Genomic DNA, 19009 nt, shown 5'->3' on the forward strand with positions numbered 1-19009 from the left:
TAATGCATTCGTGAAATTTTTTTGGAAATTCGTTGCACGAGCACATATCCGACCCTGATCTGTCTTCATAAGCATCAACAACTTCAACAACTACAACAACAGAACTGAATATATTTCTTTTCATTTTGAATTTTTCATTTTCGGTTTCAATTTTCATTTCTCATTTCCATTTTTTTATACTTTTCTCATCTTTCAATCCGAATATTTCTCCGATTCCAATAAAATTTTTCCTAGAAATACTTTCACCAACGTTTTCAACAACAGCCCCGAAAATTTACCTTACCACTTTTTCGAATGATTATTAAATAAAATCAAATAAACAGAATAAGGTAATAAGAACTTGATTTACACCAAAAAGAGTTTCATTTCGATCCATTGTTTTTTTTTTTTGTTGAATTATTGAAAAACTTATTGGTGTATGAGGTGTAGGCCAATTGTAATTCAGTTCTAATCGTTTTGATCATACCACTTTAAGCCGAATTAAATCATTGCTAGGCCGAATTGTTATTAATATTTGGTTAAACAATTTTCAAATTTGCTTTTAGAAAAATAAATTTTGCCAAAAACATCGAAGTAAATGCAACAAGAGTTTAGATCACGGTCGTTTCAAATATTAAATATTATTGTATATGTTGGAATGAAACCTTTAGATATAATGAACATTTGTAAGTATAATAGATAAAATCTCCCGAATTTGTTTTTAATTTGTATGAAAATGATCCAACATATAAATGTAATTTACAACAGATACATAAACTATGAATATTTTGGTGCAAAAAATACAATGAAATTTAAGCTTTGTATAACACAATAAAATCATTTCATTACCATGCAAAACAAATGAATCAAATTGTGATGCGACAAGTGAAGAAAAACGAAGTGTTATCCGCGGTTTAGCGAAATTTTTTTTTAAAACAATCCAACAACTGGTCTCTTTCCCCTAAATTCCATAGTCTAATTCTAATATAAGCAATTTCAAGTTCCAGTTTTTCATAATTTTCCAATGATGCAAGCCAGAATTGACAGGGCCAACCATTCGTTGATCCTCATAAACTTGCCCATATTACACATCATTGGGTGCAGGCAGGCGATTGATCGTGGTTAGGGGAAAAGACTTACTGCACACTTCAACACGACAGTGCACGTTGACATTGAGCCTGGCATAGAGTTTTAAGCTCAAGACGATGGACCAAGAACGAAAATCAGCGAGACCGGCTGATCGATTGACAGTGGAACAGCTGAACCGGGGAATTGATAGTGTGTCTTGAAGGGAGTCAGACGTTTTGTCAAGATCCTTAGATCTGGCATGGATTTTTATAAGATATCGGACGGTAGTGAATTCATTGAATATAAATCTCGTAATTTTCAAACTTTATTTTATATAATTGGGGAATACTCAACACCGTGCATAAGAAAAGCTTGTGATTTTGCATAAAAAGTAAACAAAGAACACATTCCCACATCTTTATCAGAAAGTGAGAATTGATGAGTTAGAGGATGCTCTCTTTTTCTTCGTAAATTGTGTGACTCCTTCGACATTAGCGATATTAGGATCATTATACTAGGTGCACAAGACGTAACAAGAACTTCAGTGTTTGGAGTAGCACCAGATCAATAGAGTCCTAACAATGTATTGAAATGATAGCGCAGTGCAAGCAATCAGATTCCTCACAAATCGGAACTTTAGAGGACGACCAACATTCCCGTAAAATCGAAAGCTGTTGAAAAAGTCAATGAAGTCCTCTGCACTGTCTTTCACAGCATTGCTAATTTCTGAAGCACCTATAACTCAACGTCTGCCAGTCGATAATCGAGTCAAAATCAGCGGTAAAGTACCTTGGTTTGACTCTTGACTCAAAGATGAGCTTTTCTGAGCAAATCCAAGCAGCAGCGAACAAGGCTGCGGCTGGAGTTTCGTTAAGTAGCCTAATGGCAAACATTGGGGGTCCTACTTCTAATAGGCGACGTCTCCTGATGAATTCAACGCAGTCTGCCCTGCTCTACGGTGCAGAGGTATGGGCTGGCGCTCTTAACAAGGAGGTATATTGTAGACGCCTCGCGCAAGTACAGAGACGGGGAGCTTTACGGGTGGCGTCTGCGTACCGCACAGTCTCTGAACCGGCCATGATGGTGATCGCGGGAGTTATCCCCGTTGCCCTTCTTGCTAGGGAGCGTCAGGCCATATACAAGCGCAAGGGAGATGAGCCAAGGGAGGTGGTTGCTCGCGAAGAACGACAACACACTCTAGACCAGTGGCAGCTCTCTTGGCAAAATGAAACTAGAGGTAGATGGACTGCGTGGCTCATCGGCAACTTAGGTGCGTGGCTGAATCGGAAGCATGGTGAGACTGACCATTTCCTTACCCAATTTTTAAGTGGGCATGGAAATTTTCAGTCTTACCTGCACAAGATTGGAAAGGCGCGTTCTCCGGATTGTGTGTTTTGCAATGGAGTTGTGGACGATGCCCACCATACTTTTTTTCTTGTGGAAGGTGGGATGGGATTCGTCAGCAGCTCTATTTAAATACAGGGGATCTCTCTCCAGACAACATTGTGGAAGAGATGCTGAGGATTGCTGACAGCTGGAACCGTGTTGCCCATTACGTTCGGGCCCTTCTCGTTGCTAAGAAGATAGAACTCGACCGGTGGAGGAGCCGGATGGCAGGGGGTTCCTTGAATTGACAGTTCCCTTCCTCCTCTCCCCTCCCGTTGGTAAAAGGAATTCCCTGATTTGAAGGCTCGGCAAGGCGGGAGAGTTCGGGGGCTGGCCCGAAGTAATGTGACAAACGGTTCCAGGCTAGCTCTCTGACGATGGGGAGGTGTTTAGTTGGTAGTCCGACGACGTACCAAATTGGGAGTCCAACACTGTGTGCGTAAATGCATTCACCTAAACTACCCCTGTGGTGTGGTGGATCCTCCTTTTTGATCGTGGCACTTGAACCACGCGCGTGGATAACCCGTCCTTTTTTGTATTTTTAGGTTTACTTGCGGATTGGTATGTCCCCGTGTTTGTGTTTTTTTTTCAGAATCCAATGTGGACCCACGCACCGGAAAGAACACGTGAATTTTGTGCAATGACACGTGGAGGAACGAAATATTCCAAGGGTCCCCAAGCCAGATTCACGAGCCTGGCTAGCACCGAGGCGTGTAAGCACGTTTCGACCCAGCATTTGGATAGGATTTCAATGATGATCTTCACAGTCATTTTTGTTAGTTTAGAGCAAGAAGACTATATACGGGAGATTGAGCCCCCAATGTATTCTTTGAAATTTTATGGGAAGCAAGATCATTGCGCATCTTGGACCGAGACGGTAATTGCGGGAGAAAAATTCACTGTATAAGATCCGCTGTGGGTGTTGTGTATGTGGTTCAGTGACTGGTGTGCAATGTGGTTGCGGGCATGTGGCATTGCACAGGTGCTCATGGGGTGTCACAGGAGATGAGGAAATACACCCCAAAAAAAAAAACCCTTCTAAGCGGTATCGATATATCGACTCATTAATCACATGGATCAAAGATATCCAATGACATTCCGTGCCCCTTTGTCACTGCATTTGCTCCTCTTGTGTGCAGGGTCTATGATGTGTAAGCATCCCCAATACATTCGCTCTGAGAGTGGGTACTGCCAATTAGTGTATTTACAACCGCTGGGGAGGTTGGCCGATATGAGTAATATATGCTGATTTTTGCAATAAGTAAAAGTATTGAACAAAGAATTTGTATCAAATTTCGTATTGCCAAACGATGGTAGTAAAGGTCATGCATAAGACTTGTGGGGATTCAGCACCAACAAAAACCAGTGCATCTGTGCGGTGCAAGTAGTTCAAGGAAAGTCGAAAAATCGTCAAAAACTTTTTGGTTGAACGTTTGTCGATAAGTCCGCAGGAATATCGACTGCGCAAATTGGCAAGTTTGGCACGACTAATAGATCGAAGGTCGGCTCTGGAAAAGGTTTTCGATACCGTCATTAAAGTCTCGTGCCCTGCTAATTACAGTAAGAAGACACTGTCACCGTAGTGGGATAAAGATCTGTCCAGCATCTGCTACAGGCATAAATATTGGCAGCCATATAATGACGGCCTGAACAAGTACAAGTCGGCCATCAACACCGTTAAGAGGCGGTATTGGTGGGACTTTTGTCAGAACATTGAAAGTATCGCCAAATCCGCAGAGCTTAGTGAGATTCTGTCCAAGGAACATAGGAGCCCATACTTTCTTAAGAATTTGGAAGGTTCTTAGACAGAATCTTCTGATGAAATCTTGGAACTGCTGGTTCAGACGCACTTTCTACCCAACGAGGAGGACTATGAGGTAGAGCCTCACTTGGAGGACGCACTCCAGGCGTGCGAGTTTATCAAATCGGTAATTACCGAGGATCCAGCTGTCCAGGTCCAAATGGTATAATGCCAATCATGCTACAGAAGCAGCAGGAAAGAGTTGTGCCGTGTCTTGTCGAGATCAACCAAGGCTGTATCTCTTTGGAGACGCGCACCACAGCCTTAGAGATGCGGATGGATTTCATACCGAAATCGGTGGCGCGGCCATAATCCCGCGATGGACTTTCGACGAATCAGTCTCACCTCTTTCGTGTTGAAGGCCCTAAAACGCATTCTGGACATCCACTTAAGGGCGATTATGGAGAAAACGCCTTTCTCTAATTACCAGCATGCCAACCTCAAAGCCAAATTCAAGTTCAAGCAACGTTAGTACCAACCCCATCAAGGAAACCTTGATCAGTATTGGATTGCAGAGGTATCTTTCGGATTGGATTATATCCATGCTAAGAATCAGGATAATCCAGTCGGTTCTGGGAGACAACCACTTGACACACACCACCACAGGCAACCACTTGACCACGCCCTAAGGTGGCGCTATCTCCCCGGTGCTGGGGTAATACTGATGGACGAAATTTTCCAAATATTGGACTACAGCGGAGTAATGATAGTGGCATATGCCGATGACTTGGTGACTTTAATGTCAGAGATGTTTCCGTCCAGCGACATTAGGGAAGGTGCGTTGCGAAAGGTGTCCATATGGGTCGCATGATGCGGAACTGATATAATTCACCACTAAGAAGGGTATCTGAATTTCACCCACCGCGGCTGAATGAATAAAGATTGGTTCTTTCCTCCAGTGTGAAGTATAATAACATAGAACTGAGGGTTAAGGAGGCATACCTTCCATGCCCCCAAGACAACTTTTGAGAAGAAAAGGGATCTTCGGTTGAGGATGGTTCTTTGGATGCACACGGATGTAGTGCGTCTCAAAACGTACGACTTTTTTGTAAGTAACAGGCTTGCACTAAAGGTCACAATAGAACACTGCTTAATAGGATTCAAAGAACAACTTTTGCAGGTGCTACCAGGACTCTTTCGTCATGCCCGACAGATGCTCTCAATGTACTCCTGTATTTCCTCCCCTTAGACTTCCACATCAAATACGTTGAGGCGTGATTCCGGATGCTGGACAGCGAAGCCCTACGGCCGTAGTAACATCTAGGATGTTAGGAAGTACCACAGGAAATCTGCCCCGCGGATTATGTCACACGCAAGCTGAATTTCATGATAGACTTTGCTGTGGAATTTCCAACCAAAGCAAAGTGGCAGACTGGCGGCATGTTGGAAGGCTATGATGTAGTATTAGTGACTGGCGGATCAAAGATGGTCTGCGGAGATAGTACAGGGGTTTTCTGGTATATACACAGTGTATCCGATTCGTATGGTCTCCCAGGTTTCACCATTGTATTCCAAGCTGGAGTACTCGCGATACTGTAAGTCTGTCGATGGCTGGGGTATTAACCAAGCCCCATAGCCATTCTGAACGACAGCCAGGCCGCCATTAAGGCCTTGTATTCAGCGACGACATCCTCCGGGCTCGTGGTGTTGGATCGTTTCCACATCCTTTCACAGTAAGGGTTTTTTTATTGGCATAAAACATTATAAAAAATTATGTGAAAATGAGACTTATGATTATCGGCCGGGGAATTTGACGGGGCAAGGGAAAGATTCACTGTTTAGTCATCTCCAAAGTTGGTCTGCAGTTGGTATCAATCCACAAGGTATGATATGCCCTGTCTTCAGGGAACGGAAAAAAACTTCTTGACGGATGTCAAACGGATTAGGATCTCTTATTGATTTGTGCTGAAACGACGATCACCCACGATGCCCTGAAGAGAGCCGAGAAGTCCTCTATCCTGTGGTGCCCTACTCTTACTGACAATATCCTAAACAATGGTGCATATTTGGCAATTAGAAATGTGGATAGGAGGGCTGATCTCCGGCAACCTTAGCGAGATACATGCGACCATAAATTAATTGCCGTGAGTCTTCTCCCAATGACGTCGCGATGGTTCAATTGAGTAAGTATCAGCGTTTTGAACTGGTTCACCCAAGTTCGAATCCCGGTGGTCATGAATGCTTGTGGTCCTCTTTGTGTTTGGCTCGCTGCTGCAGGTTTATCACATGAAAAGCATTAAGTGTGAAGATAATGAAAATGAAGCCATCTAATTGAAAGAAAAAAATGAGAAAAAAAGCAAGAATAAAAAAAGGAGGTAGTGTGGATGTCCTTTACTCTACAGATTAATTAACAGGAGACTATATATGTATTTTCCCCACAATCAGGATCCGTTTGGAGCTGGACAAGAGAAACGAAAAAGGGGAAAGCATTACTGCTTCTTGTAAATTTTAGCATAGGATATCCTTTGTCCCTTTACCCCCTAAGGCTCGTATAAGAATTTTAACGGAATTTTAATAAATTGAGGGTCTAAAAATGGAGAAGTAGGGTAAGAGTTCCGTAGGTTGCGCCTAACCAACATCTGAAATACGAGAAATACTGGACCAGGGTCCTGCGATCGTGGCAGTCCGGCTTTAAGTTTTCTGGCTCCGCTAGCGGTCGAGTGGGTATTTTTTTCTTTAGTTTTTAGCTTCGCATATATTTTATAAATTTTGTCGCGGAGCCGCTTCAAATGCTTGAATTGCGGATTCATTTTGATCCAAGTCTAGCACGTCAAAAATTAGGACATTAAAATTATTGCGCATGCAAAACCACTGTGTACAGGAGGAGCAAATCCTGCGGAAAAAAGGAACGGAATGTCGTTGTGTATCTTTGGGGAAGGAACGAGGTAGCTAACTGGCCCGTGACCTATGTGGTTAATGCCAATTCACACAATGTAGGGGGGGGGGGGGGCGTGTCGATGGTACTTAGATGTCTTTTCGATAGGTTCTTCTATCCCATGTGACAAGCCATAAACAGTTGTGCATGACATACACGGACTTAACACCAGACCTTATGTGAGGATTTTTTTCCCGCAATTACCGTCGACAGCTGAAGGTACGCAATGACTTTTCTCCACCATAAAATTTCGAACAATGGGCTGGGAGTCGAATCTCCTGTATACAGTTCCTTATAGTAGTGGCAGAGGGGGCTAACAGAAATGTATGCAGCCAATTTGTTTGTTAATGGAATTAATCAATTTAATTAATAGAAAACAGAACGCAAATGATTTCCACAATGTCGATGTAAAACGCCGTGATTAGGAGGCTAGGAATTTTCAGTAATTCCCCTTCTTTATTATAATATAATACGAAGGATTTTTTCCTCAAGCACAAAGGGATGAATTTATTCAGGTATTGTATAATGCGTGATATTCCAAGGTTCTAGATTATCTCATGGTTTACTTTCCTCAGTAATTCGATTCTAATTTCATTGGTGAAAAGCACAGCTCAACAAATATATATATCTACATGGGGAAACCCTAACCCTTCAACTATATATACATAATTTGAACTTATTAAAAACCATATCAGCTAACTGTTCCCTCTATACCATTTACAATTAAATCAAAAAAAAATTTACGTATTAGACCCAGTTGAACGTTGGTGAATTCCATGCGCCTGCAGCTGGTGATTAATTAAGTAATGTTTTGTTTTTAGCTTCTTCCCGCAAGTTGGGCATGTATGCCAAAGGGACTTGTCCACAGCCATATGTACATTCCGGACATGTTGGCGTAAATTACTAACGTTGGAGTAGATTTTTCCACAATGCGGACACTGAGGACCTATAATACCAGCTGCACCACTACTGGATTGTGTTGAAAAGTCCTGATGCTGAGGCGAACCACCCATGAACATAGATGGATGAGAAGGTGGTGATGTTGTTCCGGTTGATGAGATAGGTAACGTTGGTGTTGTTGATTGACCAGAACCACTAGGCATTGGTGTAGGCAGTGATGATTGAAAATGAGCCCCTAGAAGACGAAACATCGCCGAGGGTGAAAGCGGCGGGTGAGGAGGATATTGCGATGATGATCGTTGATGTTCATGCAGCTTGGAGTCATGATGTTGTTGGTGTTGGTGAAAGTCATATTGGTGCATATCGTCTTCAGGATCGTCATTCATAATTTCTTCGGTAATTTCTTCCTCTTCGATTTTGATGCGTAGTTTTTCGTTGTTTGAATTCGCCGTGTCCGTTGATGATGATTGCGGAGATGGCTCGTGCGGTTGTTGGTGCTTTGGTGACATCTTTATCTCAGCCGCCCCTGCAATAAAACAGAGGCGGCTAAGAAAAAGTTTTGCCCCCATTCATTTAGATATAAATTTAAAATCAAAGTCTAAGTCTAATATCTACTAAAATTCAATTGGACTCTTACATGCAGTGGATATGTTTCGACTGCTTTTGTTCTGTTGTATCTCAGTGGCTATGACATGCAGTTTTAGAGGTTGGTTAAGGACGAACTTTTGACCAATTTGAGGAATTTTTGAAAGACCGGTTTGAATGAAACTCGAATTTGAATCCACACCCATATGTTTCTACGGGTACGGGAAGAGGGTTGAATTTTTATCGAGTAGTGAAACTCGATTTGTGATAAGGACGACTGGTCTATTAGACAACTGTTGACAGGATTATGAGAGCAGATCCAATCCCTTCCTTGGAGACAACGGAGACCGGAAACAAAGAACAATAGCTGGATTATGGACGTACTCATTTCATTATATATTCACATTTCGTCTGTGTGGAGTTGCCAAATCTCCCATCAGGCGCGTCCCTTCGTGCGGGTAAGGGAATGCTCGGCGAATGTGTCATGGCCATGCACATGCACGCATCCGGAGATGTGCGTGTATGGGCATGTTTATGTGCAGGCCGGGTAGGTGGGAAGTAAACGCCCGCCCGTGGATAAAAATTGGCTATGGGAAGGATACCCAGAAATAAAACCAAACATGGAGGAGCAGAAGAAGAATGAAGTTACGGTGCAGGGCTTCGGAAACCCAGTGCCGGCGGTTTTTGGGAGTGAGCAAGCGGGCTCCCGGCCGTCGATATCCAACGACCGCAGTGCCTCAGTAGTGGGAACCTTGGCTACTGTGGCATCTAATGTTACAAGCGTACGGGAGGAACTTGAACTGGCTCCAGTGATGGATCCGTTCAGAAGGAGCTCGATTTTTCGCAGATCCCCTCCCACACGGGCACAAGCCCCCACGATCGCTACCCCCAGTGGGAAGCGTATAGCGGGAGTCTTCGATGAGGAAGAATCGCTGACGCCGATTCACCCGAGCGATGTTTTGGGCAATGATCAGTCTGGAGCTGCCTTTACTGCCGTCGGTAGAAAGATCATGGAGCTGTGTGAGTTTATAAAGGAGCGCAGGAACATCCACCAAAATATAAGGGCCATGATAAGAGGCATCCGTTTGACGTACGGCAAGGCCCAGGATGAACGAGTAGGGAAGTCGCCGATTGGAAAAGTGAACCAGGCAACTCAAGTAACGCCGGTTCAAAACACAAAAGGGGAGAAACCGGGGAAGAGGCTGCGCGAGAAGCTGAATGACTCAACAGGCCAGCAAACCCCGAAAAGAAAAAAGGACTCAACTCCCAAAAAGGCGGACTTCATGAAAAGTACGTCTGAAGCTACCAGGGAAAATACTGTAGTGGCTACCTCGAGAAAAGGGATCGAACCTTCAAAGGCGGATGCGGAAGCTTGGAGGAAGGTAGAACCGCGGAAGAAAAGTTATCGGAGGAAGATTAGACCGGAGGTGATTTTCATTTCCAAACGGGGCGAAGGGTCATACGCCGACATTCTCAGGAAAGTGAAGGCAGACCAATTTGGGAGACAGCGTCAGCCGCATTAGACGGTCCCAGAAGGGAGATCTTATGTTGGAACTTAAGAAATCCAAGGATGTAACCGCGGACAAATTCTTGAGCCAAATCGGGAAGACTTTAGGATAGGAAGCCGACATAAGAGCTAGCAGGCCGGAGATCACTATAATCTGCAAAGATATAGATGAAATCACGACGAAGGAGGAGGTTCGCGAAGCGTTGGAGAAACAGTTCGATCTTGCCGGACTACAAGAGTCCGTGGTGAAAACGCTAAGGAAAGCCTATGGGGGAACACAAACCGCCATCATCAGCCTACCAGTGGAGAACGCACTCAAACTGTTAGCAGCAGGGAGAGTGAGAATAGGCTGGGTAATGTGTCGCCTTAGGGAACAGGTGGCGTTAAAACGGTGCTTTAGATGCCTTGGCTTTGGTCACATTGCGAAGTCATGCACTAACCCAAATGATAGGTCGGCACATTGCAGGCAGCAGCAGGTGCCCGGAATACAGGAGAGCCCTTAGCACAAATCGCAGATGAGGTTAATACAAATCAACCTCAACCACTGCGAGGCGGCGCAGGATCTACTCGCGCAAACCATCCGCGAGAAAAACGTCGATGTGGCCATACTAAGTGAACCATACCGAAACCGCGGTGGTAGCGTTTGGGTCAAAGACCAAACGGGACAAGCAGCGCTGTGGACTTGTGGAGAACAAGCCTTCCAGGAAATAATGGAGCACCCGGAGGAGGGTTTATCAGAGCGAAGGTGAAGGGCATCCACATCTACAGCTGCTATGCTCCACCCAGCGCTACACTCGTCGAGTATGAGCGGATGCTTGCTGCTCTTGTTTTGGATGCAAGAGGACGTTGGTCGATCATAATAGGAGGCGATTTCAATGCGTGGGCTCTTGAATGGGGCAGCCGGGTAACTAATGTGAGGGGACGTGTTCTCCTCGAAGCATTCGCGGAGCTGGACGTGGTACTGGCGAATGTTGGGTCTTCGTACACTTTCCGGGGAAGGGGCCTGGGGTCTATAGTGGACCTGACATACGTGAGTGCCACTTTAGCCAGTAGAATCGCTTGGCATGTCAGTGAGGACTATACTCATAGCGACCACCAGGCAATCTGCATAGAGATCAAGGGCGGATCGAGCTCGAAAAAGAGTTTTCGCAGAATGCCGGGTGGTATGCTTGGCTGGACAGTGAAAGCGTTCGCGGGGGACACGTTTTCCGCGGTGCTCAAATCCGACATATCCCTGAATGGTACGGCTGGAGAGAAAGCCACCCAGATCACTCGATGGGTGACGGAAGCATGCGATGCTACTATGCCCAGAAGGCGATTGCTCCCCAGTAGGCAACCCAACTACTGGTGGAACAATGAAATCGCAAGTTTGCGAGCCGCATGTTTTCGGGCAAGGAGGCTTTGCCAGAGGCTCAGGGGAAAACCCGGTGGCGACGGTCGAGAGGAGGCACACAAGCAATTGCGTGGCCGCCTAAAGGAAGCCATTCGGAGGAGCAAAAAGAATTGCTTCAAACAGTTGTGCGACCATGCCGACATAAACCCTTGGGGCGAGGCTTACAGAGTGGTGATGAAAAGGCTGCGGAAATCACCCCAGGTGACCTGTCCGCGCTTCCTGAAACAGATTGTTACCACTCTGTTCCCTCACCACGAGAATAGGGGAAGGCAAGTTTTTGTCCAGCCAAATGACGGCATAATACCGCCTGTAACTGTGGAGGAGCTGCGGGAAATATGTGGTAGGTTCGGTGATAACAAGGCCCCAGGTTTGGATGGCATCCCCAACCGAGCTTTGAAACTGGCAGTGAAGACTAGGCCCGACCTTTTCGCCAACACCTTCGAGGCGTGCCTAAAAGAAGGAATATTCCCTGCCCAGTGGAAAAAGCAAAAGTTGATGTTGCTTCCGAAGCCTGGCAAGCAACCTGGAAACCCAGCGTCGTATCGTCCTATCTGCCTGTTGGATACAATGGGGAAGATGATGGAGAGAGTCATCTACAACAGACTCCTGCCCATCGTCGAAGCCAGCAATGGTTTGTCGGAACGCCAGTTTGGTTTCCGACGCACCCACTCTACGGTGGACGCAATTGGCATGGTGGTAAACCTGGCAATGGGTGCACTGATTTCTGGCGGCTGCTGTGCCGTGGTGGCGTTGGATGTCAAAAACGCATTCAACTCGGCCAACTGGAATAGAATTAAATGGGCGTTGGCTGACATAGGTGTTCCCGGATACTTAGCGAATTTGGTGGAAAACTACCTCTCAGAGAGGACTCTCTGGTACGGGACGGATGAGGGTCCCAAAGAGTACATTGTCACAGCCGGGGTACCACAGGGATCGGTACTTGGTCCCCTGTTGTGGAATATCATGTATAATGGGATGCTTGCTCTTCCCGTCCCAGAGGGGACTACGATTGTCGGCTTTGCTGATGACCTGGCAGTGGTTGTTGCAGCAAAACACCCAGAAGATGTGGAGGTTTACGCAACGGAAACAGTGAGAGCGGTAAAGTCCTGGCTAGAAAAGGCCGGGCTGACCTTGGCGGATGCGAAAACGGAAGCGGTCTTGATAACGAAACGCAGGAAAAATAATACTGTAAAAGTGGAGGTCGGTGGACATACGGTCGTATCAAAGCCGGCTATCAAATACCTGGGAGTAATAATTGACACCAAATTGAGTTTTAGGGAGCACCTAGAGTATGCATGCCAAAAGGCAGCCAGTGCCACCACGGCAAAAATGTTGCCAAATATTGGTGGGTCGAAACATTGCCGGAGGTTGGTGCTAGCCGGAGTGCTCTATTCGTTGCCTGTGTGGGCAGAGGCGCTTGCAAGCTCTCAGAGACGGAAGCAGGTGAACTCGGTTTACCGGCGGATGGCTTTGAGGGTTTGCAGTGCTTTTAGAACCACATCAGATGAGGCAGTATTGGTGGTGGCAGGCATGATCCCGGTTGACATTCTGGCCAAAGAAAGGAGTGTCCTGTACAATGCAAGACATATGGAGGGGCATGCACAGCGTAGAAATGCGGCAAGGTCAGAGTCGCTTGATCTCTGGCAACGCAGATGGGACGAGTCTGCGAAAGGTCGGTGGACGCACAGGCTCATTCCTAACATTAGGGTGTGGCTTGAGCGAAAACATGGGGATACCAACTACCACATTACCCAGTTCCTCACGGGACACGGTGGTTGCTACAGGCAGTATCTGCACCGCTTTGGGTTGGATGATTTTCCGAACTGTCCCAGATGCGATGGCATACCGGAGGATCCAGAGCATGTGATGTTTCACTGCCCACGATTTGCGATGGAGAGAAGGAGCTTAAACCAGGTGCTGGGCAGGAGCGGGACCCCGGAGAGCTTGGTTACTGAGATGCTGGAGTCCGAGGAGAAGTGGCTTGCGGTTAGCTCCGCAATCATCCAAATGCAGGAGGAGTTGCTCAAAGAACAAAGAAGGAGGAAAGCTGCAAATAGGAGAAGGATGAGTGCCTAAGAGCAAACCTACCCCGCGAAGTAATACCTCAATGGTGGTCCCGCGGGGCTGGGGCTGGAGAGACCGGAAGTGGTTTTTAGTGGATGTGAATCCCACACGCGCCCGCTGTTGTTCCGCCGTTCGGGCGGCGGAGCTGCGGCGGACGTGTCTTTCTAAGATTTTCCACCTCCGTGTACGTACAAAAAAAAAAAAAAAATATTCACATTTCGAATAGGCTCCCTATTTATGTTAATACCACCTACAATGCAAAAAGGATAACACTTTCGTGATATTGAAACATATTTTCCCGTACATATGAAAACTTTCATAAATTCCCTTCGTTTTCCCCATAATTCACCAACCCAAAGAAAAGATATTATTCTAATAGGATATCTGTAATCCTTACCCCTATCCGGAGTTATAAAAATCCTTCGAAAAAAATACAAACAACTACAAGTCTATAAAATTACTATTAACCAAATAGAAGTGTACCAGAAACAGGAATAAAGGAACAACAAAAACGATAATGATGATATTATCATCATTGGAAAAATGATAGTAATGATGACCGAACCCACGCTGGTGGATCCTCGCCGAGTTCAAAAATACACGTAGTCGATGCGGGGGCAATATTATGAATATGAATACTCTCATTACCCGAAATATTTTCCAGGACAAAATGAATTAGAACAAAGTGAAGGAGAAAGTGAAAGTGTCCTTTTGACTTTCCTCTATCCGAGCCCGAAAAAATACCGAGAAAACGCAATTTTGACCTCTCATATTCATATGAACACTCCGCAAGGATAACTATGCTAAAAGAGTCGAATAAAAAAGGGTTGGAATTGAAATAAAATATACATTTTCTCGCTATTAGAGGCTATAACCTGTCATAGATGATATAACATATGTTCCACTACATTCCGCTCGGGGTTGGTTGCCTTTGAGGTGTGTAAAGGTGCCGAATACATAAATGGATGCCGTATTAGATATAATATCTGTAGACGTGCAATACATATCCTTCGGTATTGAGAAAAGGGTGGGTACCGAGTTTCCTAAGAAGACGAATAATAATAATAAAAAAAAAACAAGCGAACGAACGAAAAAAAAATAAATAAACTATCGCATGTCGAAAATCCGTTAAGGATCTGAAATACCAGAAATTACAACATTGTGCACTGTAGTTGGATGGAGGTAGCAGTGGAATATATCACGACGGGACTACGTACACAATATCTACACGTACGAAATAAAAGTAGCATTTAAGGTGTGTTTACGGCTCCGTTTGAATATTACCAATGTCTATTATTGTGATTAGGATGGGAATGGGAATGGGATTGATGTGACGCCACTATAATATGACTGTAGTACACGATTCGATACATTCTAGCTGTAATGGCAAAAGTTACTCACGAAAGGAGTACAGTGTGGAGAGGAGGATTGCTGTCAGGACACCATGCTCTTACGTTTGATCGTATTTGGTCGTAATTATCCTAAAAGGATAAACTAGGTCAAATATCACAAGATAAAGAAAGAAAAGCAAGCAGCCCTGTGATGTCACCGTGGTCAACAAACAGGAGGTTTGGAACTCCCTGAAGAATCCTTGGCACCAAATCACCAGGAGGATGGTTTAAGCAACGATAAATCAGGAGCCACCTTCACAGCACTGGGTAAAAAGATCATGGAGCTATGTGAATTTAGGAGTGCAGGAATATTCACCAAAATATAAGGGCCATGATAAGAGGCATCCCTTTGGCATACAATAAGGCCAGGACGAAAGAGGGGGGAAACCGTCGAAGGAAAAAGTGAAGCAGGCGACTCAAGGAACGCCTGTTCAAGATACGAAACGGGAGACACCGGGGAAGAGGCTGCGCGAAAAGTTGAACGATTCAACAGTCCAACAAACTTCGAAGAAGAAAAAAGGACTCAACTCCCAAAAAAGCGGAGGACATGAGGATTACTGCTGAAGCTGCCGCCGAAACGGTTGCAGTCGTGATCCCGAGAAAAGGAAGCGGGTCTCTAAAGGCGGATGCAGAAATCTGGAGAAAAGTGGTATCCCAAAGGAGCAGGATTATCATTTCCAAAAGAGATGAAGGGCCATATGCTGACATTCCCAGAGGAGTAAAGGCAGATCCCGAACTGACCACATTGGGGGGTAATGTCAGACTATCCCAGAAAGGAAATCTTATGTTGGAGCTCAAGAAATCCAAGGAAGTAATTGTGGACAAACTCTTGAGCCAAACCCAAAAGTCCTTAAGACAGGAAGCCAATATAGGGGCTAGCAGATGGGAGATCACTATAATTTGCAAAAGTGTAAATGAGATCACTACGAAGGAGCAGGTTCGCCAAGCGTTGGAAAACAATTCGATCTTGTTAGATTACAGAAGACAACAATGAAAACGCTGAAGAAAGCTTACAGGGAAACATAGACTGCCATCATCAGCCTACCAGTAGAAACAGCACTCCAACTATTAGAAACAGCGTGAATGAGAATAGAGTGAGTTATGTGTCGCCTTAGGAAGTAGGTGACATTGAAGCCATGCTTTAGATGCCTTGACTTCGGTCACATTGCGAAGGCATGCACTAGTCCAAATGACAGGTTGAAGCAATGCAGGAGCTGCGGAGTAGAAGGCCATATCAGCAAGGACTGCGAAGTTGACCCAAACAGCTTACTGAGCAAAGGGAAGGAGGGTGTGGATCATTGGTACATTGAGGGCAGCAGCAGGTGCTCGGAATACAAAAGAGTCCTTAACCCAAATCGCAGATGAGGTTGATACAAATCAACCTAAACCACTGCTAGACGCCGCAAGACCTACTCTCACAAACCATCCGCGAAAAAAACATCGATGTAGCCATAATTAGTAAGCCATATCCAAACAACGGTGGTAGCATTTGGTTCAAAGACAAAAACGGGCCAAGCAGCGCTATGGGCTTGTGGAGAACAAGCTTTCGAGGAAATAATGGAGCATCTTGAGGAGGGTTTCACAGAACGAAAGTGAAAGGCGTCCACATCTAAAGTTGCAATGATCCACTCAGCGTTACATTTGTCGAGTATGAGCAGATGTTTGTCGCTCAAGACGTTGGCCGACCATAATAGTAGGCGATTTTACTGCATGGGCTCTTAAATGGGAGAGCCAGACAACTAATGTGAGGGGACGTGCTCTCATCGAAGCATTTGCGGAACTAGACGTGGTACTGGCGAATGTTGGAGCTTCATGTACTTTCAGGGAAAGGGGATTGGAGGCTATAATGGACGTGACATACGTGAGTACTGCTTTAGCTAGTAGAGTCGCTACCCACAGTGATCACCAGGCAATCTTCATAGAAATCATGGGCGAATCGAGCTCGAAATTGTTCTCACAGAATGGCGAGTGGTATGCTCGGTGGGATAGCGAAAGATCTGCATAGAAATCATGGGCGAATCGAGCTCAAAAGAACTCTCACTGAATGTCGGGTGGTATGCTCGGCTGAACAGGGAAAGCTTTTGAGGGGGCACGTTTTCAGCGACGCTACTGGGGAGCATTCGCTATCGGGTGATTTGGGTGGCTTTTTCTCTAGCCGTGCTCTTCGGGGATATGTCGGGATTTTTGAAGGGGATTTAGAGAAACAGCCATTCAAATCACCCGATGGCGATTGCTTCGCAGTGGGCAACCTAACTACTGGTGGAACTAGGAAATTGAGCCGCATGTTTCCGGGCAAGGAGGTTTTACCAGAGGCTCAGGGAAGCGCCTGGTGACGACGGCCGTGAGGAGGCACATGGCCTCCTAAAAGAAGCCATTCGGAGGAGCAAAAAAAAATGCTTCAAACCGTTATGTAATCATGGTGATGTGTACCCTTGGGGCCTTTCGACCGTTACTGAATGTGTTGCCTACGCGGATGATCTCCTCATTCTTGTTGAGGGGAACAGCAGGGTACTGAGTACATGCGCATCGTTAACTCGTGGTCTGTAAAAGTAGGTGTCGTGATCTCAACTGAAAAAACCGTCGCGATGATGCTGAAAGGCTACCTGCGTCGTACGCCATGTGTTAAACTCAATGGAGTTCCATTGAAATACCGGAAGAAAGTGACGTATTTGGAAGTCACGATCGCGGAACGCATATACTTGGATCCGCACCTGCGCGAGCTCAAGCCACGGTTGACTAAATTGGTGTGTATGTTGAGGCGAGTGATGAGGTGTGAGTGGGGTCTAAGCAGGAGAGCTGCTAGATCCATTTATGTGGGACTCTTTCTGGCATGTTGTACGTATGGGTCCCCCTTTGTTGTATGATTTTGCGTTGACGGTGCAGGGTAGGCAGCTGCTCTACGCTTGTCAGCGAGTGGCGTTGTCATCGTGTCTTCCTGTATGTCGTACGGTCTCGACCGACGCCATGCAGGTCTTGTCGGGTGTTCCTCCTCTTGATCTGGAGGTAGTCCGGCGTGCCACGGCCTACAGGATCAGGATCTAGTTAGTATTAATCAGGTTGAAGGGCTAGGGCCGCTTGCGGTCAAAAAGATGTTAGACGAGAGTGTAACATCTAAGTGGCAGCTTAGATGGAACGAATGTGGGAAAGGTCGGGTCACATATAAGTACGTCAGATATGTGTCTGCCAGAGGAAGTTCCGTCGTGGACTTTGGGCTTGAGATGGGCTTCCTCCTGACGGGGCATGGTAGCTTGAATGAGTTTCTCTTCAAGCGGAACCTTGCTTCCAGTCAGGGTTGTGTTCTGTGTGGGGCTGACTCAGAGAACTGGTTCCATGTTCTCTGTGTCTGTCCGGCGTACTGTGACATCCGCAATCTAGACGACATGGGCGTTCGTGTGGTGAGCGGTATCTTTGATTTTAGCCAGTGCCTTGCTAGCAGTGAGACGCTTCGATGTGCTAATGTTTTCGCGCGTGCTGCCTTCCAACGAAGGAGGGAGTTTCTCGACGCTGCTTCACCTGCGGTTGTTGGGTGAATGGCCTTAGTGGCCATGGTGGATAGCCACCAGTCCTGTGTGTTATGTGTTTGTGTTGTCTTGTGATGTCCTGTGTGTTTTGTGTTTGTGTTGTCTTGTGATGTCCTTTGTATTGTGTTGTACGCAGAGCGGTAGTTAGCTGGTTAAAGGTTCCGTTGCGGTTCTCCGCCTCGGACTGATTCCAGTTAACCCGTTGGGGAGTTCCGTCCCCACGTACTCGAGGAGGGTGATCAGACCTGAGTCTGCAAGGGACTCATCTGAAGTGGCTTCGGCCACGAAGCCTCACCGGAGGTTATCTGGTACCATGGGAACCGGGATGGCCCTCTGAAAGCATTTGCTCCAGGAGAATTCCTGGAGGATGTGTTCTCGGCCTGGTTATTTGCGGTTGGCCCCCTAGTGGGAGTTTCATAGTGGTTGTGGTTATGCCTACATCGCGGACAGAGTTCCTCGGAGCTCAAGTGTGGAGTTGCGCTGTACAACTCGGGCGCCGTACTCCTTAGTTGCGGTAGAGGTGTTAGATAGGCCTCGCA

The 19009-nt window shown here is 45.9% G+C and overlaps 1 protein-coding gene across 5 annotated transcripts in view; it reads right to left on the reverse strand.

Annotated features, from left to right (window-relative positions):
• The window catches only part of LOC119652351 (protein abrupt), a 143585-nt gene that overhangs the window by 21133 nt on the left and 103443 nt on the right, over nucleotides 1-19009 (reverse strand). Inside the window, exon 6 of one of the 5 annotated variants that reach the window (XM_038056453.1) lies at nucleotides 7758-8535. The exons of the other annotated variants lie outside the window; for them this stretch is intronic. Within the exon in view, the coding sequence (XP_037912381.1) occupies nucleotides 7850-8535 (686 nt within the window). The 3' untranslated portion in view covers nucleotides 7758-7849. Of the gene's footprint in view, nucleotides 1-7757; nucleotides 8536-19009 lie in introns of those variants that run through there. 5 annotated transcript variants of the gene reach the window in all.

This window comes from Hermetia illucens, chromosome 1 (assembly GCF_905115235.1).
Source record: "Hermetia illucens chromosome 1, iHerIll2.2.curated.20191125, whole genome shotgun sequence".
Lineage (NCBI taxonomy): Eukaryota > Metazoa > Arthropoda > Insecta > Diptera > Stratiomyidae > Hermetia > Hermetia illucens.